The 27,007-nt window shown below is 48.3% G+C and overlaps 1 protein-coding gene across 1 annotated transcript; it reads left to right on the forward strand.

Moving 5' to 3' along the window:
* Positions 1 to 109: 109 nt before the first annotated feature.
* Positions 110 to 26,521, forward strand: LOC119113541 (uncharacterized). Its single transcript, XM_037237841.1, has 6 exons — positions 110 to 303; positions 9,733 to 10,146; positions 14,766 to 14,859; positions 24,434 to 24,616; positions 25,003 to 25,180; positions 25,909 to 26,521. Exons 1-6 carry the CDS (start codon positions 110 to 112, stop codon positions 26,076 to 26,078), a joined length of 1,233 nt encoding a protein of 410 aa, XP_037093736.1. The 3' UTR covers positions 26,079 to 26,521.
* The last annotated feature ends 486 nt before the right edge of the window (positions 26,522 to 27,007 follow it).

A 27,007-nucleotide genomic window follows, 5' to 3' on the forward strand; every position in this document is an offset into this window, starting at 1 on the left:
TAACAGTTGCGACCGCCCAGATTCAGGTCGTGGCATGTGTCACGCTACGAGCGGCGGCCAAACCGGCGCACCGGGCGGCGCTGTAGCCGCGCCGCCTCCTCGCCCCAGCATGGCACACGCGAGGCTGCTGGCGACGACGCGCGTGAGCCGCGTGCTTCTCCGTGCCGTGCTGCTGGCGCTGTGGCTTTTCCTGGCCCAGCAGCAGTGGGACCTGTACCGCCAGGAGACGGTCTCCAACATCAGGAAAGAGGAGCACATGCAGTTCCCAAGCTTCACTGTGTGCCCCCGCTCGCCGGCCAACAAGTAAGCGATGCGGTGTCGGTGGCAGTGGAGGCGGGGGAAAGGGAATGTTGGGGAGGCCGGTGCAGTGAAGCCTCTGGAACAAATGTGTAATGAAATGTGATGCATTGGTGCTAATTTCAATGGTAGTCGGTGTGTTCTCTCTCCTTGTAGTCATTGGGCCTCTCTACCCACTATCATGACTTCTGCCTCGACATATTCCCAGCGGCATATGCACAGTGTACATTTTTCCTTTGTTTAACAATTGTAATGTAGTTTGTAATGGACTTCTGACATCCAGTGTCTCCATTAGACTTGAAAGAATGCAGCATAGAGCAGCCAAACCAGTTACCGGCGCAATCTATTGAACACTCACACTCGCGCACTGAAGCGATTTATGGTGGATGACGACCAAGTCACTTACACAAACTGACGCTTGCGCACACTCATGAACAACCAACATCAGTTGCCAGCAAACGTTACTGCACTTCAACCTGACACACGGGCGCTCGCAATAAGGCGTCCGCCACGCAATGCAAGGACACTCGCATTGTCACCGAACATAATCACAGCATACCAAGACTCCGATGTGCCACCAGGCACGAGAAGATGAAGCCAAGGCCCGTTTGAGGTGACATCGGTCTTCGCCCCTTCAAACGCGAAATGTACCAGCGGTGCGGTGTGGCTGCTTCTCCAACGCATCACAGCTTTGGAGCCAGAATTGGTAACATCCTGAATATAAGGGAAATTGGGAATGTCACACTTCAGAGCTCACATTTTCACAATTCGAAATCTAGCCATACCTTGTCCACCTTCCCTGCGCGATCATGCAAGTGAGGGTTCGGATCATCACGTATTGGACTGGTCTCGCTATCATCAGACCAGAAGTCCAATGCTGCGTAAAACACTGAACGCATCATCGCGCTTTTTTATTTACATTTACAAAATTACATTTTACATCTACATTTAAAAAATTACAACAAAAAATTGCATTTAATTTACAAAAAGAACGATTTACAAAATTGCACCGGGCAGCAGAGAGCAATAGATTTGAACGAAGCATCCCCAAATGAGATGAGGTGAGGAAAACTTTAAAGTCTGTCTTTTTCATTTGCTAAGATGCTAAGACTGCCTTGTGCTGCTGGCAGGAGCTTCATATGTTAGCGTGCCGGGAACAGTTCCGAAATTTCTGGGGCCCTTCACATTGGTGTTGGCTTTTGTACATTGACTCAGAAGGCCTTGCGCTGTTACGGGAACCCTATATGTAAAGAAGCCTACGGTACATAGGCTCTTTCGATGTTCAGTGACCCATTTACATTGGTATCGTGCTCTTCCCTATTTACTTCCATCTGCGGGGGGCCCCATGCTATTTTCGGGGAGGGGCTTCTTGTTAACTTACAAGGGCACTCTCCATCGCTTAAAAACACTTCGCATTGGACCTCGGTTTTCCCCACTTTTCGGTGGCCCCATGCTGCTGTTATTGTAGGCCCTGTATGTCATATTCTTTAGCTCAAGGGATCACATGGTTCTTTTCCTATTCTCTCCGAAAGCTAGATGCTGCTGCCATAAATCTTACGCGGTTAGGCTCCTGGCCCTGATACTTAGGGGGTATGAGGACCCCTTAGGTTTTCTGAGAATACCTATCCGGAATGTCATGCAATTGCGCCACAATTTCCAGCAGCCTCTAAGACGTCCATTGCACGTATTTGGACACAACAAAATGTGTTGCTGGCCTTTCTGGTTTCGGAGAAGCGACGGTTAATTTGGAGGACCGCACGGCGATCTATAACGGGCACTAGCGGCGGGCAGCGACGGACGATGCCGCTGACCGCACACGGCGGACTGACACCGTTATATTAACTGACACCGTTATATTAACTGACACTGTTATATTAACTGACACTGTTATATTAACTGACACTGTTATATTAACTGACACCGTTATATTAACTGACACTGTTATATTAACTGACACCGTTATATTAACTGACACTGTTATATTGTCATATGTCATAAATGTCTACTCGATTCACACAACACTACATATCAGAATCATATCATACGTATCAGGCACATAATCAAGCCAGGAATATGCCCGTGTAAAGGAGGTACGCCACATTTGTATCGTGTTTGAATTAACTCGTCGCTTTGGAGATCATTCGGTGCAGTTAACAGCCCTGCCATTCTTAAAGCATAAGCTTCCTTTTTTGGGCTATACACCCGCGAAAATGTGCAGACTTTTTCGCGCCGGCTATTTCAAGGTCAGCCAGGCATCCATGCCGCCATGATAACGCCATTCAAATGCTGTCATTCCATTGGGCATGTGGTGATCTACGCCAAGAAAAATATCATTGACGAGTTGTTCATATCTGGCGTTCAAGAGCACGATTTCCAGACATAACGACCGTCAGTTGCCTCTCAATCAGTGCTGTACAAGACACAATGGCACAATGAAAAAAAGACGCGTTGAGGAGCATATTTACTCAAGTAAAGATTGCGCTGTTTAAAGCCGTTTTTCCACTTTAAAGAATACCAATAGAAGCAAGTGAGGATATTTCATCACATCTAAAACCTGCTACAGTGCCTTTGAATGTGACATAAGTCTCATGCCGCTACGGGTCATTGTCTGGTACATATGCGTGTGAAAAGCTGAAAACTTTGTTTTTCCAGCAAATGTGACCTTTCGGGGTCAATTATTGACTATCTTATCTGACTGACCACCTGTAATCAAGTCAATAAATGCTGTTTGTCCTTATGGGACCACTCACCGACCCCCAGCAACATATAGCTGATTACCAGTCGCAAGATGCCGTTGAGACCAATTCACTGTTGTTTTTTTTCGCGAAGCTCTTTCTTCCTCAGCTTGGAAACGGCATGTGACCACATCGACTCCCGCACATCAGTCCTCGTAGCGAATAACGGTGAATCAGGGCAAGGGATAACCTACCGGGGACTTGCAATAGCTCTGACATCATGCAAACTGATCTTTGCTGCTCTCCACATGGCCGTGGGACCTCGCGCTTTAGCCAGGTCCCTATAGTTTAAGACACTAATTGCATTCACATAATCGGGCATGATGGGCCCTGTGCGTTAAGGTCTGGCCGACGACTTCTTATAAGAAGTTTACTTGCCATCCTGCCTGGATGGTTCTGCGCTCTGTGGATGACTTGAAGCTCTAAAAGGGTGAAGTGTCTGTACCTCCCGGATTTCTGCCCGAGTACGTGTCTAAAAAGTAAATGATGATCGGCGGGAGCTTTCTGTTTTCTTTTGAGCGTCTTGCAGGTGCTCATTATATCTTAGACGAATACGGCGCCTGAACTCCTCGACAGTTACCATGGCCCTCCCACTTTTCACAAAGTTTGTACTTAATTTCGTAAACCGTGATTTCGATTACCATCGACAGAAAGTGGGCAAAACTATTGAGAACCCATCCCCTTACGATAATATATTTTGACCAATTTGAAACGGAGGCCCTGGCCGGCAGCCCATAAAAACAAAATTTCTTGGATACAAGCATCGATGGTTATGCTGGCGTATGGGAGCGCGGTGAGTGTAAACTTTTTTACAGTGACACGAACAGTAAACAACGTAAACGTATTTTGGAGTTCATGTACAATCCGCATTCCAATTGGCTTTTACGATAGAGAATACAAAGGCCAGAAAGGAGGTCCAATATTGGGATATGCTATTGACTTTGGAAAGGAGGAACAACCGTACGACCTCAGAACCGGAGCTATTTAGCAAACCCATCAGTTCTGGTATAATTCTTCCACGCATTGATTCGCACTCAACGCGCATCGAACTTTCACTAAGCACAATATAATTCACAGCATGCTGCACAGGGCTCTATATAACTCAAGGAGTGAAAATAAAGAAAGAAAATACACAAAATATGGGCTTTGCTGTTGAAAAGAGATTTTCTATGCGGGAAGAAGTAAGCCAATCCAGGGCATATGGAGGGGGAGGGGAAGTAGGAAACGCGAACACACTCTACGAGACGACGGATTCTCAGCAATATCTTACATAGATGAGCACTTGCTTTTGAAAATCAAACATATGGATAGAGAATAAAAGATGCATAGTTCTCAGGCACGCATAACTTTCAAACACGCATAGCTTGCAAGAAAGACAAGAAGCTACAAAAGTCACTGGTGAAATCTTCCAGCTGAAAGATGAAGGGCTCGGGGGCAATACGTGCCAGTTATGCAAGTCTGGGATTCAAGGGGCTTATACACAAAAAACGTGGTTTACCAAATTAAGTGTGGACTGTGTGAAAAACATGGGGGGGGAAGGGCATAGTTTGTGTCGGCGTGTACATGAGCCCTGTTCTTTTGAGATATGCTGAAAACCTGCGAGAAGCTAAAAACAACACAGAGAATGCCCTTTCGGTGACCTTTTTTGACAAAACGCACTCATGCTGAAATCCAGAGACATAGGCGTAGGAACAGGGGGGGGGGGGGGGGAGGGGAGGGGGCAGGAGACCATGCCCACACGTTTCAAGGGGGGAGGGTGCAGCAGTATTAATTGCCCCCCTTAACTTTTCAGACTAAGACTGTGTTTGGCTTCCTTTTACACTACATTAATCGTACATGCTGATTACCTAGTTCACCAGCTATCTTTTCCAAGATGCGTCATCTTTTTCGGTTATTCATTGACCGCCACGTAGTGTTCAGCCACAGGGCCGACGCCGCGCGACCTATGGAGACTGCAACGCCAAGTATCGAGGCTGTTCTTACCATGGCTTGCGGCCGCGCATGTTCAAACCATGTTACATAGCTTATCAGTGATCAATTCTGACTGAATCTTGAACATTTTAGGGCGAACACGGATAAGCTATGCTAATACAAATTTGGGACCCCCATTTCATCTACAATCTACGTTCAGGGAGTCCTCAATACCTCTGAAGAACAAACAAAAAAACGTGAAACCGGAGTCTATGTGATAATTATTAAACTACCTGCGGCGATCAGGGATGTTGTCGCGTTAGTGAGGGCTTCTGTGCTGATCCAGGGCCAACTGAGCGGGTCAGAAGACCTCCCATGTCAGGCAGGTCTTCTGAACAATGTGGTGTAATATTTCCTTCTTCCGGCCTCCGGATGGACCAGGAGATCCTGTTCCCTGTTGCCAGAACGACAGCCAGAAAACACTTTGCGATGGGGCGGAGTGGACCTTCAGCCCTTGACCGGAAACGGCAATGTATGCATGGTGTTCTACATTAGGAGCCCCTTGCTCCGAAGGAAATAAGGGGTCTCATTATTGTTGAGCGAAAAAAAGCTAAACAAGGCCATCCCATGTTTGCCTGAAAACGTCCATTTTTATAGTGGATTAGTAAAACAAATAACATCAAAATGTTTGAACATGCCTGCCCGCAGTCTCGAGGTAAGGACTTCGATGACCTGGGCTGCAGCTTCCGCAAAACTGAACAGCTTCGGCCACTGCACGTGTCGCCAAGCGGGCGCCGTGTTAATCTGTCTCCCGGGTAGATGAATAATTACAACAACAAAAAACACGAAACCTAGAGATTCTACCTTTACACTTCCAATTCAAACATCAGATACCAGCCGCAGTGCGCGGTGCTTTAAAGGCCAATCCGTTCATATGATCAATCTAAAGATCACATACGTGAAAGATGAGCCCAGACTGCCTTCTGAGTGCAAGATTTGATGTCATGAAGCATTCAAAGATACTGCTCTCTGAAGCGTCATCATTTTCGTCCACACGTTGGCCATGGCTCAGTATTAGCTCCTGGGCCGACGCTGAGCGGCCTACGTAGACTGCAAAGCCCGGGGTCGAGGTTTTTGTTTCTAAAATTTTTGGGCGCGCATGCCCAAAATTATGTCAAATAGCTTATATTACTAACCGGTTAATGTGTTAAAAGCTAATTATATCAGAAGTGTCATCATTTTCGTCCACCGGTGGGCCAAAGCTACAAGTTAGCCGCTAGGCTAACGCTCCGTGGACTATGTAAACTGCAACGCCTGGTGTGGAGGCTTTTGTTGTTAAGATTTGAGGGCGGGCATGTTAAAAAGCACGTGACATAAATTGAAGCACTAATCGATTCTGACTGAATAGTGAACATCTCAGACAAGAACGGCTTGGCCATGTTAATACCCACTGTTGACCACTCGAACTGCAGTCAAATGTTTACTTTCAAATTTTGATCAGACATATCGATCTAATTTACCTTCGCGGTGTCCTTAATGTCTGTAGAACCCAGATAAAGATTCTGAAAAGTCGTCTGAATTATATCGGTTTACAAAGTCACCTTCGTTGAATGATGGGCAATCAAATGTTCATCGGGCCGATACATACCTAAGGCAGGCAGCTTCCCGGAGGCTATTTTTCTGCTGTGGTGTGGTGTGGGGAAAGATAATTCGGAAAAAGATACTGTCACAGGTGTCCAACAAATGTTTCACATACCAATTGGTAGTAATGCTGATCCAGAAATATGCAACAAAGAAACCATGCGATCAGTTCACAGTCAGTCATCGGGAGACAGCCGGGCCGGGGCAGTGACCACCGACGGCGGAAGGGAGCAGGGTCCAGATAAGAAACATATGACAGACGAGCCTTTATTATGTGGCTTGGTTCTTAAAAGACAATCTCCAGTTTCACGGTTTTTATCACATTGGTTTTGGCAATTTTAAGCTTCCGACCTTGTTTCTGCCTAGAATACTGCGACCAGTCTTATCTTTTGAAAAGAAGTCAGCGAAATAAAGGCGCGTGAAAAATCTGTAACTGTGAGGCATCGATTCACTTTTGAAATTCTCACCAGCCTATGTCCACACCGTATTTTGGCACCTACCCTGTGGAGGCAGATGCCTACTTAGTGGCCCAAAATGCTTACCCGCTAGTGGAATTTCTCCTCCCAGAAACGGCAATGTTAAAATGGACGAATAACCTTGGGGAACTGGGAAGCCTTATTTGCCGAATGAAATAGATACGTCGAATGGGCAAGACTGTGCACCAGCGATAAACAGAAACAGCGAAACAAAAACAGCCAGAAAGAAACAGCTCCAGTCATCGGGCTTGCTTTCCAGAAAAAGTTCCTGAGTACACCCTGAGCTTGCCCCCCCCCCCCCACACACTTTTTGAAACGTTTCTACGCCTACGTCCAGAGAAATATGAAACCGTTACCTCTTTTAGAACTCAAGGTCACTTACAAAGCACAGGGCCATCCAGGCAGGAAAATACGTGAATTCATTCTGAAAAAGTCGGCGACCAGGCCTTAACATATAGGCTCATCATGGCCGATTATGCGGATATAATGAGCGTCTTGCTGTGTGATGCCTGCTAGTTTAAAAATGCACGATGCCTGCTTAACAGGGCGCTCGGGTGGGGGTCAACTTGGCCCCCACGGAGGTTTTTCCAGAATGGTGTCCGAACGGCACGACGTAGGCACACCACATTTTGCGTAGCTGTAGACAATTGAATAGCAGATCGTTCGGTGTATAGAATATAAATGTACCTTGTAAGGTCGCTGACCTATGGCAGGTCAAAGACGGGCCATGGATTCAGCGAAGACAATTTTTAGGGAATCGTCAGTCTGATGTAACAACAGTGTTAGACGAGGTCATACATCTCTGAGATGCTTTCTTAGGCAGCACAACAATTGAATGAGCAAATTACGTTGACCTAAGGTTGGGTGCAAAGGTCAGAACAAGGTTAAAACCAACCTGTTTTATCACTCTAGGGTTTGCTGTAAGGGATAGTTTCTGGCACTCATGTCGCTTTTATCGATAGCAGGAACCGCATTTTACATCTTTCGTAGACTTCTTACAGGTCAGAATAGGTCATTGACCTAAAATGACCCAGGTCAGCATTTTGCTTTAAGGAACACACATATACTTTACCGCGTATTCCACTGCACAACTCAGAGCAGTCTTGTATGATTTTGGTCACCATGACCTTCAAAAGGTCAAACAAGATCACTGAACTGAAATGATAATGTGACGTTTTGCTTAGAAACAGTTATCCAGGTTCTGAAGCACTTTGAAAACCAAGCTGGAACTTGACCTTGTGTGACCTATTTGACACGATTGTCATGACCTAGGAGCCTGAAACTTTGACCTAAATGATTTCACGTACAGGTCAACATACTCCGTAACTTTCGTGTCTCTAGCTCTCTTAGTTTCTAAGACCTCAGGGAACTCAAATTAACCCCCCGCTCGAGCGAAAAGTATCCAGCCGGCCACCCTGGCACGTGTTAAATGAAATCGCTCGCATGTATAATTGATGCGTGGCGCGTGTGTACTGTTTACTTGAATTCGTCTGCATGCATATATGTATCGTTTACATGTATGAGTGATGCCTGATACGTGATGCGCCATGCCTGGTGATTGAAACTGTTTGCGTATAGATACTACAGAAGCCTTATATATTAGACACAATAGCCTTATTCCTCGGAGAAAAAAAAACCAGAACATACATATAGATGCGCTGATTTTACTTCTGCTGTTCGTTTCAATAAAAGGCCAAATATTAACGAATTCGCGCCTCCATTTTTCAGGTTTTTTTCTCCAAGGAATAAGGTTTTTGAATGTTGTATTATTATGTGCATAATGTTCCTCGCAAATGCACTGAACAACTTACGTGATGTGGATAGAGTAAACTATGAGTAAAAACTCACAAACAGTGACAATGTACAACATTTCTTGAAGTAACTGTTGGATATTTCGCTGTTCAAGACTTCATATTTGCTGCCTTACCCAAACCCGTACCATAACCCCACTTTATCCAAATGCTGCAACCAGCACGATTCGTTACTCATTCCATATGCGGCATCCTCGGGCTTACCAAGCCCGTGATCTCCTCCACCTCCAACCCTCAAAGCACACAGAACACTCCCTGAAGAAATTGCTTCTGGGTTAAACCCTTTACGCACGCTCAACCGAATGAGTGCCATTCATTTCTGATGGTTATGAAATGAACTTATAAACCATTTCATGCCCGGTAAAACAGATGCTTTTCATAGACGTGAGGAGTGTGAGAGCACGACAATGCATAAGGCGAGTAATTTGATATCAGGGCGCGAGAATAGATGGTGACTGGCAGCCAGGAATGGTATGAGCAGCGGTGCGGCGCTTCACATGGGCAGTTCTCGACAGTCTGTCCTGATGCGGGCGTGTGTATGATTAACATATTACTCAAAGTGCGTTGCTGTTGTAATCAAAATTGCTGTTTTAAAGTATCTTCCAGAAACAAATACCACAGGTCTCCGCAATGGGCAAACACCGTCCAGAGGCTTGTCCTGAAGCATGAGCAGAAGCATGTGCAGAAGCATGCGCTCCGTGCAGAAGTACGTGCTCTATATATCCTTGACCTGAGACGTAAACACATGCCCATGTGGGCGCGCCGCACGGCGAGCATCAACCTCAGCCCCCGTCGTGCTCCCGATGACCCCATACCTCCTCAGTCAGCAGTCAGCCTCACCCGACACGGCCCGCGCTCCAGGTCGATGCTTCGTGGCCGCGGCCCGTTCCCCTGGTCGGGCTTCGACGCGGCGACCGATGGCCCACCAGATCAGTGGTACAGCCAGCTCTCCATGCCGCTCACGGCCGTCATCGACGACTGCCAGATGCGGTGGGGCAACTGCACGCCGCACCTGGACGCCACCATCGACGCGCCGGTGCTCACCGAATCCGGCACGTGGCACGTGCACGTGACGCCGCAGGGCCTGTGCTACACGTTCCGCCACACAGCGAAGCGCTCCGAGAATATCCTGCAACTGCGCTTCGGCGAATTCGACCGCAACTTCATGATCGGGCGGAAAGGCATGTACCGGGTGGAGGTGCACGGAGACTTGGCGCCGATGTACGCGCAGCGCGTGAAGCAGCCCACCGCCACTCCCATCATCAAGATCAATGTGTGAGTAGTACTCCGTCAACGCCTTGTGTTACAAGTTGTGTTAAGCTAGAAGTTATTTTTGCTGAGTTTTGGAACGTTCGTAGACGTACCAGACTATCCATCTATATCTCTATCTATCTGTCTATTTATCTATGTATCTATATATTTATCTATCTATCTGTGTGTCTATATATCTATGTATCTGCCTGCCTGCCTGCCTGCCTGCTTGCCTGCCCGCCGTCCGTCCGTTCGTCCGTTCGTCTGTCTGTCTGTCTGTCTGTCTGTCTGCCTGTCTATCTGTCCTACTGTCTGTCTGTTTGTCCGTCTGTGTATCTTTCCATGGATATATATATATATATATATATATATATATATATATGTCCATCTATATGTAATCTTATGTATGGAACGATCCTGGATAGCACGCAACAGTAAGAACGAGATCGTAAGGACAGCAGCATCATTTATGTCACTGTCAACGCTTCGATGAATTGTGTATGATCATCAGGACAAGGATACAGAAATTCGATTAAATATAAAACTAAATATAAGTGCATTTGACCAATTTCGCCAGACATGGCAACGGTCACAGTTACGAAATCTGAGCGCAAATCTCTGCACTCAAACAGGACATTTTGAAGCATACAAAAATCATGCGGTGCAAGACCTTTTAAAATGCATACGGAAAAGGCTACGTCATAGACCGAGGACAGGGAGCATGCAAACCCATGTTGTTCAATGGCAGCGTTTTATGGTAAAGATTCTAAAATCCTAAGATCGAGAGAATTGCTGCAACGCCCTATAAACCAAGGGTTGTAGGAATTGTTTCACATTTGAAGGCAATGAACCAAACACCGAATATGGTGACAAAAGTTCACTTATAACTGTTGGTATACTTTCCAGTAGAAAAGACTGCTCTAGACAACACAGCTTGCTCTTTTTAGTGAATATGCTTCTCAATACGCCATTGTTTGATTGCGTAATCGTACTTTGCACAACATTGATTGAGAGCCCATTGACGGCAGCTATGCCCGGAAATCGTGTTCACGAACGTCATATATGAACGACTCGACAACTTTATCATTCTTAGCCGTGATCGGCGCATGAACGATGAAATGACAGGATTTATATGACGTGGCTATAACGTCATACATTCAATGGTGCCCTTGAAATACTCTCCCACAGCCATTCTCTCACATCTTCGGGGTCTTTAAGCTTAGCACCCAAATTATTTTAGGTCTTAGAAGGGGTATGGCCATGAGCTGCACCGTAAGATCTTCAATCTGATTATTTCAGTTCAAAATCCATGCAAGTATGAATCACCCCCCTTAAAGTGTTACATAGAAGTGAATTGCCTGAGATGGTTGAAGGGCCGAGGTCAGAAAGAATATCACCTGAACGGTCAGCCATTCTCACATGCTTCTGTACTCTGCAGTATAGAAACTGTAGTAGACTCTCCGTTGTAAAAGGGTTTAATCCACGTAAAATGCTCTGCACGAGGCACAACAGTATTTGAGATGACTGCAGAGGAAACATGTTTTGGAAGGTCATCGTTTTTACTTGAAGAACGATCTAACAGTGAAAAATTTTCTGATAGGGTTATTAGGGACAGCAAGAATACAGCTTTGTAGGAGGCTGTTGCTTTGTAGGAGCAAGCTCCTTTTCAGTTGTATCGACTTTTTTCCGAAATAGGACAACATGCATTATTTCATAAGTCTCAGGACGTCATGAACAGCGGAGGTTTTACATGTTTCACACCCACGAAGTTGTTTTATTGAACTATTTATGATTGCAAGTGAGAAGCCATTTCACTAAAATAATGACCTCAACCGATAAAGTCCTGAAGAAAAGAGCTTACATTGAGAAGCTAACGGAAAATACTCCGTAACTAACTGTTTTCACGCCATAAAGGCGTTGGGAATGGATTAAAACAAGCTCATGCATGCAGCTCCATGTAGATTCATGTTTGCGGGAGTACTTCTGGGGCCCTAAATGGCCTTCCAAAAGACGACAAACTCTCTGCGCCTCTAAGACCGTTTTTTTCCTCTTGTGGTACACCCTCAAATGAAATATCCTAGTGACTGATACCATTGCTTACAGCTTGAAGCAAAAATGAATACTCTCTGACTGAGTCTATTCAAATTGCACAGACACCTTCACAACACGAGTTCTCGAAACGCGTGACTATGGCCAGCTCTGACGCTGAACAAAACAAATATCCCGCTGACAGAAGCGATAGACATTTGCGTGGGCGTTTTCTCTGTATCCTACTCCACGTTCATAAGTTTTACCGCATGCCGTTTTCGCTCTCTCCTAGAACTCGCTGCCATCAACCTCTTCATTGGTTGCAATGACAAACTGCGTAAACAGAAAGAGGCCTTGAGAATGGTACTTCCTCTTGGATCACTTTTGGCAAGATCTTGATGTGCTTTCACGAAAAGTACTTGCTAAACTGTCCCCTGACTTCCGACCCGTATTTTATCAGCGAGATACTGACGACTCTTTTCTGTTGTCTGGGTACGGGTAACACATTGATCCCAGCATTCTGCCACAACGTTTATGGAGGAGGAGGATGAAAATGAGATTGGCTCTTTGCATTTTCTGTATGTACGAGTTCGAAAGTTACAAGGCAAATTTCAAACATCTGTCCACAGACGACCCACGCTTACTGGTCTTTGAATGATCTTTTGTAATTCATTCCCGACGATATTGAACTATATGGCGTGAAAACAGCTAGTTAAAGAGCTTTCCGTTTAAGTTTTAACAATAGCCTCTTTTATTCCTGGCTTAATTGGCTCGCATCATTATTTAAGGGAAGCGGCTCCCCATTCGTAATGATTAACAATCGAAAAACTTCCTGAGTGCAAGTATGTAAAAGTTCCCGCTGTTCATGAAGTCCTAAGGCTAAATAGATAGTTGGGTGGCTTTTTTGGTAAGCAGTTGATCTAAATGAGAAGGAGTTTACAAACCTTTTACAAGGCATTGACGCTGTCCTGTTCCCAAAAATCATGTTGGTAAATTATTTCAATGTCGGATCTTTCTTGAAGTTAGATAGCACGCCTCCCAAATATCCCGTCTATGCAGTCATCTAAAAAATATTGTCCCTTCGTGTGGAGCATCTTGCGTGGGCTGATCCCTCGTAGCTTGCTCTGCAGAGCACAGGAGCATTTGGGAAGATCTGGCCATGCAGACAACATTCTGTCTATCCCAGATTCTTTGCCCATCCGATGCTATTCATCTGTGTGTGACACTCACTTCAACATTAAACAATTTCCATATTTTGGCGTTGCACCAATTCTTTCGATCTTAGCATTTTAGAATGACTTCATATTCACCACAACAAGCCACCATTAATTATGATGAGGTCTGCATGCCTTCTGCAAACTACAAGGTAGGCTTTTTCATACTAAGTCTAAAATATTTTTTAGTTGCTTGATTTTTGCATACTTTAAGCTGCTGTGTTTGTGCGCAGAGAGGTTGTTTTTAATTGCTGAAACTGTGACTGTTGCCATTTTTAGGGATGTCGGGTACATGTCCTTTTAGTTCATTATACTTCACGCTATTCTTTTGATGATGACACACAAGGTATGCAAATGTTGGAAGTTGCATAAATGATGGTGACTGCTGACCTTAGCATCAAGCTGTTACTGATTTTCTATAGATGTATATATACATAGGTATATACATGTATGCATATGAGTACTACAAATGCCATAGACATAGGGCATCAAGGAATGCTGCCCATTGTGTTCTGGATAGCTTTTTTATCATTGGTGTGCCACTCCTATCGCTCTCTGCTAGGCTGAGTTGTAGTTCCGGAAAAGCCGTGTGTTGTCTCCATGAACCGGATGTTCTCCGCCCCCCTAAAAACGTACCACGCTTGTGTTGCCCATAGCTCATCTGAATTCATATAAAAGGAAAAATGTACAAATTGATCCAGAGCGCGATGCATACAATCATGAACCAGCACTCAAGGTTGGCGCTCACGCAAATGCGGGCCATGTCTGCGTTCACTTCTATTCAACACACATGGTGGCACGTGCATTGACCTCGTGGATCATGTGAGGTCATGTATCCGACGACCTTACGTTAGGTATTACTGGTCACTCGCTCGAGTTGACCCAGTGTCTTCTGCTTTTTGCGAACACAGTGCTCTTAAGGCATCCTTATGCAATAGACAGTCCCACAGTCTGGAAGGTATTGCAGTCCGCAATATAAATTTGTTGAAAACTATTTATTCATAGACAATGACACTGCGTCCTATGGTTCCAATTCCAGCTGTATTTTCTTACTGGAATGTATCGAGAAAAAACAGTTTTTTCAGGAGTGTATACAGTTTTAAATAATTAACAACTGTATGTTAAAACTTTCAAAAACCACCATCTATACATCCCGACAACAAGTTATAAATTTTCCCGCCAGGGTCGTTAGTGTAAGAGGCTATTGGCAGATGGACGCAGGGTGGCCCTATAAGGTCGGTTGGTTACGTAAGCTGCTTTAAGTGCGTTGTTTTAACGACGGCGAACTGGTACACGCTCGGGCGATGTAACTGGGCCCAAAACAATGCACATAAACTTGACCGGCTGTTGCGGGGAGGCCGAACGCCTGAGCTCAGGGCTGGCTGTATGTGGCTGTTGCAGACCTGGCCACAAACTAACGTTCAGGGTGACCGTCAACCGCCGCAGGACTCTTAACCTGCGGAGACGGCCCTGCTCCTCACAGTCCCGTCGACAGGTGAGAGACGGAGACGGCCCTGCTTCTCACAGTCCCGTCGACAGGTGAGAGACGGAGACGGCCCTGCTCCTCACAGTCCCGTCGACAGGTGAGAGACGGAGACGGCCCTGCTCCTCACAGTCGCGTCGACAGGTGAGAGACGGAGACTGCCCTGCTCCCCACGGTCGCGTCGACAGGTGAGAGACGGAGACGGCCCTGCTTCTCACAGTCTCGTCGACAGGTGAGAGACGGAGACGGCCCTGCTCCTCACAGTCTCGTCGACAGGTGAGAGACGGAGACCGTCCTGCTCCCCACAGTCCCGTCGACAGGTGAGAGACGGAGACGGTCCTGCTTCCCACAGTCTCGTCGACAGGTGAGAGACGGAGACGGCTCTGCTTCTCACAGTCCCGTCGACAGGTGAGAGACGGAGACGACCCTGCTCCTCGCAGTCCCGTCGACAGGTGAGAGACGGAGACGGCCCTGCTCCTCACAGTCTCGTCGACAGGTGAGAGACGGAGACGGCCCTGCTCCTCACAGTCTCGTCGACAGGCGAGAGACGGAGACGGCCCTGCTCCTCACAGTCGCGTCGACAGGTGAGAGACGGAGACGGCCCTGCTTCTCACAGTCTCGTCGACAGGTGAGAGACGGAGACGGCCCTGCTCCTCACAGTCTCGTCGACAGGTGAGAGACGGAGACCGTCCTGCTCCCCACAGTCCCGTCGACAGGTGAGAGACGGAGACGGTCCTGCTTCCCACAGTCTCGTCGACAGGTGAGAGACGGAGACGGCCCTGCTCCTCACAGTCACGTCGACAGGTGAGAGACGGAGACCGCCCTGCTCCTCACAGTCCCGTCGACAGGTGAGAGACGGAGACGGCCCTGCTTCTCACAGTCCCGTCGACAGGTGAGAGACGGAGACGACCCTGCTCCTCACAGTCACGTCGACAGGTGAGAGACGGAGACCGCCCTGCTCCTCACAGTCCCGTCGACAGGTGAGAGACGGAGACGGTCCTGCTTCTCACAGTCTCGTCGACAGGTGAGAGACGGAGACGGCCCTGCTTCTCACAGTCCCGTCGACAGGTGAGAGACGGAGACGGCCCTGCTTCTCACAGTCCCGTCGACAGGTGAGAGACGGAGACGACCCTGCTCCTCACAGTCACGCCGACAGGTGAGAGACGGAGGCGGTCCTGCTCCTCATAGTCCCGTCGACAGGTGAGAGGCGGAGACGGCCCTGCTCCTCACAGTCCCGTCAACAGGTGAGAGACGGAGACGGCCCCGCTTCTCACAGTCACGCCGATAAGTGAAAGGAGGAGACGGCCCTGATTCGCACAGTCCCATCGACAGGTGAGAGACGGAGACGGCCCTGATTCTCACAGTCTCGTCGGCAGGTGAGAGACGGAGACAGTCCCGTTTCTCACAATCCCACTGACTGCTGAGAGGGTTAATAATGTCTAGCAACCCGACATACTCGGATGAGCACTGAATATCTGAGTGTGGAAATTAAAGTCGTACCTTAAACACCTGGAGAGTTTACCATGCCTTAAGTGTAGGAGCTGGTGAGCTTTTTTAGCTGTTTTCCGTCTCGGTGATCGTTTTGGAATGGATCGGTTTGCGCATAGTTTCGCCCGGCCTTTGACGGCCCAGTGCACGAATCAGTAGAAGTTGACTTGCCCGCACTACCAGAAGTCAGAAAGATATAAGTTGGAGAATACCCTAGCATTTATCATTAACCACCGCACCGTCTACACATGCTTTCAAATACGTACATCTGTCAGATTGTTTAGCATGCGTTCGAGTGCAGGGTCACTTTCACCCCGAAGGCTTTTTTAGTATAGTTTTTATACGGTGCAGCTGCGAGTCGCCGAACTTTGTATAAATGCAGGAATTGATAACCAATCTTTTGGTAAAAAAGTAAGCATGCCATGGAACGTCAATGACCTGTAGCAGATCAAAGTCAGATCACGCCTGATAGCGAAGGCATTTCCTAGAGAATTGCTTACCTTAGTACAATAGCGCAGCATTAGATAAAATCTGAAGGCCTTTAGATGTTTTTTTTTCGGCAACTACACAACTGAAATGTAATGAAGATTGATTTCATTGACCTTTCCTCATATGCGAAGTTCATATCAAGGTCAAAGCCAGCGCGTTTGTATCACTGGAAAACATTATGGGCTAGTTTTTGATGCTCATTTCGAATTGCTTTCTGGTCAGGATGTCGGCAGATATTTATTGGCCTCATGAAGATGGGGCGAGGACACTGACCTGAAATGACCCAAACAATCTTTGTGTTCGGAAGCATGCTACTTAGCGTAGTTTTAAACCGTATTTGAAGGAGAATATCAAAACGAGCTTCAAAGTTGTGTTACGTTTATCATCATGTGTCACATACACACCTTCAGAAGGTCGAATATGAAAACGGACCATATATAAGCGCCGGTTGGATTAGAAAAGATGCCTAGGCTAAGGGGAGTGTTCCACATTTACATGGTATTTTGAAATGAAACTGCCATCTTCAAAAATCACTTTAAGCAGTTCGCAGCCCTGCCCTTCTCAGGGCCGAAGTCGTTCTAATTCTGAGCTTGCACGCTCCCAAAGATGCGCAGACTATTTCGGGAAGGCTATTTCAGGTTCAAGTTCTATGGCGCTATACGAACGTTACTCAAATCCCGTCACCCCATTGGTCATGCGGCGATCAAGGCCAAAACGGATAAAATCGTCGAATTGCTCATATCTGACGTTCGTAAACATGATTTCCACATCAAACGGCCGTTAATTGACCCTCAAGCAATGTTCTGCAAGGTACGATGACGTAACCAAACAGCGAGGCATTGAGAAGTCTTTTTACTAAAGAGAGAAATGTATTGTCTAGAGCAGCCTTTTTAAGTAAATATACCTATGAGTGAGCTTATTTTATCATATCTACTTCAATACATTCAAATAGGAACACTTCGGTTAACGCTGGTAACGAGAGGAGGTCTGAGGCACTTCAGACACATACCTTGGGTTGGGCCTTGTCGGCCCTAATTTTACCGAAAGCTTACGATTAAGGGACTTCAAAGCTTGGTATAAATGAGTGTAAGTTGACCAGCACCTACCCTATGAATTTGTGGTCTCTAGCCCTTTAGCTCTTGAGATACCAGGGGTCTGATCAAGGCTAAATATACAAGGTGGTACCGTCCCGACCGCGCGCCCCTAAGCGAAGAACTCTTTGTGAAGGCACCGGGGACCATCTTTAATGCTGAAAGGACCGCACGCATGGCAAGGGACATGCACGATCGCACGTACTGCAACGCGCTTGGGGTTGGAATTATTATCAAAATCAAGCCATACATGAATACATGAGTAAGCCCCACAGCCGTGCTTATTTTAAAGGCGGTTCAAGAACTGGGGCGGTAATATAGACACCAGAAAGGAAGTTATTCGAGGACGACCTGCTGCGTTTGACGCCACAGAAGCACTCGGCATAAGGAATTATTTGTGACTTCGGAAGCACCAGATGGATTCAATACTGCACCCATGGGTTGCCACATGATTTAGTGTAACACAACTGCCGCCCTCCCGTGAACTGACCCCAAACGAACCCACTGAACTTCTATATCCCAGTTGACATTTAGATAGGACCCCGGTCGGGCAAACCACCCGACGGGACAAAATGGGCAGGCATCGGCGCAGCCTAGGACGGTGCACCGAAGGGAATGTGCGGAGCTCCTTGGCCCGGGATTCCGGCTCCGGCCTGTCCCAGCGCATTGCACGGCTGCGTCTAACAGGAATAGCGAAGTCAGTTGCACACTGGGGCGTGGTTAATTACTAGACCTGGGCATTGACGGCTGCTAGCTTCATGATGCAAAGCGCACCGTTAATTTGCAACAACTTTGCCCAGCAAATAGCGGGTAAAGCTTGCTCAAGCTTAAAACCAAATGTAGTCTGAGAGCGCACCACATTCCACGGTAATGAGCTTTCGGCTATGGATATTTAATGCAGAGCAATTGATAACGATATTTCTCGTTTGACAAAAGGCTTTAGTCATACGACTGTCGACCGTGCCAAGCCATTTCGTTAACGCAGAACCAGATGTTCTACAGTGGGTCCATCTCCTCCAGCGCCGGCTTCATCACCCCGGAGTGTCGCATAAATCCTGTTTGCATCAGGCTGGAAGCCACATCCACCTTATAGGCGAACCATTTGAAGGCAGGATACGTGCATGACATGCTGCGCGGATGAATAAGTCTTCCGGCTGATGGAGCGAATTACGACAGCTTTAGCGACATCCAGACCCTCCATTGGCCACGGCCAATCGATATTGGATGAGTTGCCAGGCTGAGTGACCGATTTGCTGCCGGCTGAAGATGCCCTCGGTCTCGACGTCCTGCAGGTCCCGAGTATTCCGCACGAGCTGGCACACCTGGCGCAGGAAGCAAGCGATTCCCAATGCCAGTTCAGAGGGCTAGTTCGAAGCTGCGGCTGCGACTTCACCCGCCGAAAGTCAGACGGGCCTGCTCGCGTCCCGGTGACAAAGTCAGACGGGCCTGCTCGCGTCCCGGTGACAAAGCCAGATGGGCCTGCTCGCGTCCCGGTGACAAAGTCAGACGGGCCTGCTCGCGTCCCGGTGACAAAGTCAGACGGGCCTGCTCGCGTCCCGGTGATAAAGTCAGGCCTAATAATTACAAAAGATCCAATAGTGAGCAACACAGCGAGGGCTGTCTGGCTATTGGGGCTAAGTGATCAAACACTGATATGTTCTATTTTAAATTTAGCCATCATATTACCCCAAGTTCGTGGGGTGCTTAAGTAAACCTAGCAGAGCACTGACATGTTACTCTTAGTGCGACATTCAGAACGTGCAGACCTACGGAGCTAACACACAATGAAGCTAAATGGAAGATGAAAGCCTCTTGTGTTCTTGTTGCCTCCACCAGCGCAAAGGACCCCTTGACATTCGGGGTGCCGTCACTGTCCCTGTTCAGCAAACATTCCGCTAGCCGACTCGGCGTTCTTTGTCGACACAAGACCCACTGTGTGCCCCATACAGGCGCCCCCATTGTTTTAGGGACCTCTGCCAGTGCAAATCGCGGGCTCGGCACGGCTCATGCTTCTGAAATGGATCCACGGGCCCAAATGACGCTGAGCCGACTGTTCGTTGTTAATGGTCTCTGGCTGCCATAGGGGCCGGCGCTGTCCCAAGGACTTCCGGTCAATACAAGAGGCTCTTCGACTGACATTTGAGGTCACGGCCCTACGGGTCGGGGGCGTCCTTATTGTGACTTACCGCTGGTCCTTCGGAGGCCCTTCGGCCGCTTCAGCCTTCCAATCAGGCCATTGACCTTTAGCCCGAGGGGCACTTCGGCCCCTCTCCAGGACTCCTAAAAAAAAAACATTGACGGACTCGGGGTTACGTGCCGAAACATGGCCCCTGTTAGGCACCGTCGGTCTATGGCCGACACGGGGGCCCGATCATTGTTTGAGGGACCCGGGCCAATGCAAATCGTGGGCCAGGCCCTGGTTTTGTTTGGGGAATAGACTCCCGGCGTTCAGTCCGACTCGAAGACAACTATTCCGTGTTGGTGGTCTCTGGCCGACATAGACACCTGCGTTGTCTGAGGAGGTCCTCAATCAGTGCAAAAGGCCTTCTGTCTGATATTTCAGGTCACTGCCTTACGGACCAGGATCATTTGTGTAACCTAGAGCCACCCTTCACACCTTTATTCTCCCCAATCAGGCACTTAATCGTTGGTTTCAGTGGACCCCGGGCCCCTTGTCGGGCCTCACCCGCACTGCTGCTGGTCGACTCCGCACATCTTGCCAACACAGAACCCTCTGTCGGGCACTGCGGGCCCCTGACAGATACAGGGGCCCGACCAGTGTGAAGTGCTGACCCCGGCTTTGTTGCTGCTGGTGAAGCGGGCCCTCAGGCCAATACCGGCGCGGAGCTAACTCTGCAGTGCTGGTGGTGCCTTTCCGCCCTATAGGCCCTTATCGACTCAAAGGGTTCCCGAACGGCGCAGGGGACCCTCTGACTGTCACCTGCGGGCCTGGGACCCTCTGACTGTCACCTGCGGGCCTGGGACCCTCTGACTGTCACCTGCGGGCCTGGGACCCTCTGACTGTCACCTGCGGGCCTGGGACCCTCTGACTGTCACCTGCGGGCCTGGGACCCTCTGACTGTCACCTGCGGGTCTGGGACCCTCTGACTGTCACCTCCGGGCCGTCCCCGTAGGCTGGACGCCTGAAGAAGACTCCGCCCAACCCTTGGTGCCCTTACGCTCTCCGATCGGATCCTCGATCGTCTGCCCTGGCGGGCCCTCCAGACCCCTCGGAATCTGAGGGGAGGGGGCTCGTGCCCCCTGTACTCTCCCCCTCTTCTTACGGCACTGTTGTTATATTTGGTGCAATTTATCTATGTCATGCTATACAACTCAGCAAAATGATGGAAAAATAATTTTCCAACGTTAATGGTCCGGTCTTTCACAAATGGGGACCACCGATCAGAAGCCAGAGCATCAGTGGTTCTTTCTGCGGATCGTGGACAAGAGGGCTGGTTGCCCCCCCCCCCTCCCCTATCTCAAACTTGGAACAACATTGACATTGAAAATTGGCTCTGTGATGGTGCGTTGAATATAACGAGGTCCAAATCGCGTTTCCCTCTCTCCACAAATATTCCACAGCTACGCTTTTCCGGGAAAAAGATCACAATGTGCCTACGATACACTGCATAGCGTATAACAGTCCTCGTCACGAAGAAATGATTGACGATTCGAAATGGCAGTGTCTCCGATGTTTTCAAGTACAAATGCGACGCTGATCTTTAAACGCCGATCAGCTCTCAGGCGTCCATTTGGCCGGCCTTAGTGTCCCCCCATCGCCCATGACAACCGATGACATTATCAGCAAAAACTACCTCAAAGTGCTGTAATCTGCGCAAAGTACTGCAATCTGCTATGGTGATCCACAAATTGGCTGCCAAGCTCACATGGTCAGAAGTGTATATAAGTCTCATAATAATACTTTTCCCTCCCAATGAGTAAAATTGTTCACTTAAATTGAAATCAGTGCACTCAAAATGCACATAGCGGCCCAGAAAGCTTCACATTGATCGATCTATGAGGGTGTACCCTAGGTAACGTCAATTGGCCGAATCATGCAAACACGTGTAGAGGCATAGTGATGATGGCCCGGGTCTGTCACCCCCCCGCGCTTGAGCGTGTGGTATTTAGTTGGCTACCCGAGCGCGTGTTAAATAGTAGACATTCCCTGCAATTTACAATCGCAACCTTGCATCCTCTTCAATCCTTTCGTTTCTGAATTAGAAGCACACGAACTTGCACAGACTTTGGTAGCGCCGCCTTGTTTAAAGGCACCCAGATATTAATGACGTCGCAGATACGTCACGAGAATTTCGTCGCCTCACTTATCATATCGTGTTCAATGCAAACAATTTATATTCACTTATTTGTGTCGGAGGTACGTCAGCGCGCATTGTCGCATCAACGGACATTAGCTGACTCTCAACCACCTTAAGCTGGGAGTCGCATAACTTAGAAAAGTGCCGTAACCGATAAGGCAAATGCTAGTTAATGCAGTGCTGGAACGGGAAAATAGTCACCCGCATAACTAAATAAGCCACCTTACGGTGAGTTCAAGTGCTACAAGTGAGTCACCCCGTCCGCTACCAAGGCAATTCGAACACAGCCAGTCGGGTAGCGATGGTAACATAATAAGGGTGCCCCATGATGTGTCTAAGTAATAACATATTGGGAAGCACATTTAATTGACAGTACAATGTTATGCCTAGAGCAGTATTTCCCACTTTTAAGACATGCCAATACCTTCAAGTGAGTTTTTTTCTATCGTGTCTGATGCTTACATATGTTTCTACAAGCGTATAATTGTTTTCTCTAAGGCTTCCATCTAAACTTCAACATGTGCATCTGGCTGACTTGACCTTGTCTTGAATCTGAACTTCAACAACAACATCTTTTCCAGGTTATTGGATAGGGAAGTGCAGCACCCTTTTCGCCAGTACCTGAAATACAAAACTCTGAGCTTTTTATCCCAAGCCGGTTTTCAACCCTGTTACTCAACTAATATAGTTTTACTTGACACCTCGGGCCCCGTGCCTTCTGCAGCGTATTGGGATGCATCTATTTGTTTTGCTTCATCGAGTCAAGCCAACCTTTTGACCCAATCGATCACTCTAAATTGCGAACAAAATGGCAGATTAACTACACAGGCACCGCCTTGTTTCGCCGCATTGACACGCCAGATTGATCATTCTAAATTGCCAACAAAATTGCAGCTTCAGTGCATACACATGGGTCAGCAAAGAACATGATGGCCGTTCAAAAATTGCTGGGCCGCCTAAAGCCGTTCAAAGGATGCCGACAAAACGCCATCTCGCACACCGAGTGGCGAGGCTGCGAGTATGCGCTGCCACCCAAATTGTCTTCCACGAATGCTTCGCAGTGTAGACATGCATCACTCGAACCATTTGACGAAAACAAAAATGTGATCCCGTTTTTGGCGTGTGTGAATGCTTTGGTTGACTGGGCCCTTATATACTACTATAAGCCAAATCCGCGTTACAGGGGAGACTGAATCTAAAACCGCAAACTTTCTATCTAACCGAGGTAGCCATAATCACGTGCGGAGTACACGGTAGGACCACCTCCTAAGTCTGCCCTCTAATCATGGCACCGCTGCCGGCAAAGCCCCATCGCGCTTACCCAACGGCAAGGCTGCGAGTATGCGCTACCACTCAGATTCTCTTCCATGAATACTTCGCAGTGTACACATGCATCAAAGCGTCGGTTAATGTAATGAAGCTGTGCTGCATCCCTGTCAGTGTCCGCCCTTATTTTAGTGCCATATTTTTGTTGTTTGTGCGTACGTATTGTGGAGCATTTTGACCTTTGTGCGGCTCGCCTCTGTAGGATACGGGTCCCAGAATGGGTTCACTTCAGACATTCATTGGGGACAGACCTATGGTGTAACATAAATACACAGATAAGTATACGCAGCTTCGAAATTCGCGAACAAAGGCTGCCCTTCATCCAAACGTCTGCAAGCATTTTACAAAACCAGACCACATCCTAGAGGCTTAAGACAGTGTGTCTATCAGATAAATTGATGATAACACTTTACAAGCTGAAGTAAGGAAGTTGGAAATCTGGTTTCGGGCATCTTCGTGAGTGCAACTATATGTGACGCCGGACTGTAGAGTACCGTCGTCTCAACGACTAGATGAGATATGTAACGGCTGTCTTGCGGATCAAAATGATATGCCTTTCTCACTTTCTACCCAATCTTTCTACTCAATGAGCAAATGTCGAAAGGTACGTAGCATATCGCATGTGGCTCAGGGTGGTTATTTGTCTGTATATTCCATTAAGTGCATTATCTTGAAAACTTCTGCTTCCCAGCTACAATGGGCGTAACGCTAGAACACAGACCGACATCTTTGAAAGAAGTAGTATGTGGATGGCATGCCCTTCCGCGTATTTGACTTACACGTTATTCCTAGGGAGGCGAGGGCACGTTTTAAGAGGCATTTCAATGTCACCCAGTCTCGGGAAGTCGATCGCACCCGATGAACCTGTTCCAGTGCCTGCTTGATTGCGTCTGGAGTCGGATGGCGCACGAAGCGGGATGCAGGGCACCCTGGATGACACCAGAGGCGGTGATCGGCCTGCCACCTTGCGGGAACAAGACGCAACTGGAGTGGGCGGCTCTCCGTCCCCCAAGAGTCAACTTGACGATATGCACTTGCCCGTCACCCTGTATTCAGGTGACTGGAACCCTTGCCCGTCTCCACATACCTCTAATGACCATCACTTTGAGCTCGTTGCCCACAGGATTGAGCTTGAGACACGGTTTGGAAAGTCCGCTAGAGCCCTGTTTCCACGGTCGCGCGCGCTGGGAATCTGTTACCGTTTGACAGACCGGTCACCGCCTGCCTGTGTCGGCAGCTACCTTTCCAAGGATGGACCCACTAAGTCAGACACTAGCTTGGCCTGAGAACAACCTCTCACCAAGCGAGGTGTTGTGAGCGGCGCAAACGCAGTCTTTCGAGAGGCTCATCGATCGCCTCCCAGAGCCAGCCACGTGCTCTTCCGTGATATCACCTACAAAACGTCAAGCTTCCTCCAGGTGGTGATGACTGACTTGCCGCAGGACAAGATGGATGCCGAGAGTTACAATGAGCGGGACGAGAGCAGCAATGTTACCAAACCATCTGTCACATTCTTCTTCGATCCTCTGAAAGATGTTCTGGTGGAGCAGCCGTCTTTCACGCTTCTGGACCTGCTGCCAGCCATGGGCGGCAACATGGGTTTGCTGCTCGGCTACTCAGGTATGGACAGTTCAAGCCAGACCGTAGTGGGCACGAAATTCTTGGGATCTTAGGGACGATGGAGTTGAATCCATCGGACAAAAGGCTGCGGCCGAGGGGAGAGGGCGCCATATGCCTATGCCTCCACTAGCCAAGAGGGTTACGCTACATACTGAGCCATTTCGCGGTAATTCGGTACAAAGTCTCAGTAGCTTGGCGATGTTTAGCAGCTCAGGTCAAGGACATGAAGTCATCGGTCAGTCGGGTAGAGCCATGCTGCAGTTGCAAAGGAGGTCTCCAAATTTGCTCGGCTAGAGCCGACCGGCAAATTCTCACAAAAAGGAGAGGTTCTTCTTCCTGGCGCTTTTTCATGATATCACATGCCATGATGCATGCCACATCATCCATGATTTAAGCATACATGATGTGGCATGCATGTTGTTACCTGGGTATGTAATCTGAAGCCGCAGGTCACCAAAACTAGACACACGGACTTTCGGTTGGGTTCCGCAGACGCCAGCTGCTGAGCGCCGCTGCGTGGTTATTGCTGAGTTAACACACCGTGGTGATGATCTTACCTGACTGACAACTCTGACAAAGCTGCGGGCTGCGATGTGTCTTAAATAGCTTGCTTCGAACATTCCGACTTGTGTGACGCGTCTACGGTTGGCTAATGCCTCAGAAAGAGCACATCGCTTTGTCTACTGCCATGACGATGGTGGAGCGTTCATTGGGTGATGTTTTCACAGCGCTGAGCACGGTGCAAAGTCTGATTGCGGGTGTCGTCTGGCTGAAGGCTCGCTTGTTGCGATCACGCGCGGGAAAGCGAAGCACGGTTCCATGGAAGCACCCGGCCACTGACAGCACACTGCGCGAAGAAGCTAAGTCCGCCTGGAGAGTGCCGGCCGGTAAATATTAGCAGATGACACCGAGTCAGGACGGTGGTTATCTTGGAGACGTATCTCACTTCACCACGAAGGTGCGCCAGGGTGGTTCTGGCTATTTTTGACACTTCGTATGCATTTGCCAGATCATTTGCCGGGCGGCAAATCCCTGCAGCAAGCGGCATATCAAGACGCAGGCGGGTTATCACTTCAGAGGAATTTGTGTGACGCAGGTCCCGAAAGTAAATTGTTCAAAAAATGTTAGCACTAAGAATGTAAGCACTCGTAATGTCTCCGTCAATCATATCTAACCATCGTTTTCACCATGGGAGCCGGTCTGATTGCATGTGCTGTTATGCGTGCATCCACAACCTTTTAGCGCGCTTTGCACCTTGTGACGAATGCCGTCATTTTCAGCTTGAAGCTGGCGGTGGTGCTAATACTACACCTGTTTGCAGCACGTCTGTAATATACTCATTTTAGCCACCTATTCATATCCGTCTCTTGTCAGTGCTATGAGAGAAGGTCAAGTGTACTGATAACGGGCTAGGCCGGCGAGGGCGCTGTCCATTCGTGTACGAGAGTGCGTTTACTCTCTGCGACTTATCAGCTGCCCACCGCGCGTGACCGACCATAGAGCTGAGAAACATCAGCAGGCATCGTCAGCAGGCTGTGCTGCGGCGAATCAGCATGTGGCCGAACATGAGGGCAAGACGCCCTGTCGGTTTAAAGCACAAGGGCTAAGCCTTTCCTGCACAAAGTGCACCCGTGCTGCGCGCCAGGCTCCCCCTCCCCCCCAGCCCGGCTTTGAAACAGGTTACCGCAGATGGTGCGTGTTACACTTCTGGACGGCGCTTCAACTGGGCCTCCAGCTAAGTCGGGTCTGGGTCTTAACAGATCATTGACGCCCCTGGACTGCTCATGACATAGGCTTGATATGCAAAAACCTTATAATTTCAATGGA

This window comes from Pollicipes pollicipes, unplaced genomic scaffold, assembly GCF_011947565.3.
Source record: "Pollicipes pollicipes isolate AB1234 unplaced genomic scaffold, Ppol_2.1 Scaffold_7262;HRSCAF=8765_pilon_pilon_pilon, whole genome shotgun sequence".
Lineage (NCBI taxonomy): Eukaryota > Metazoa > Arthropoda > Thecostraca > Pollicipedomorpha > Pollicipedidae > Pollicipes > Pollicipes pollicipes.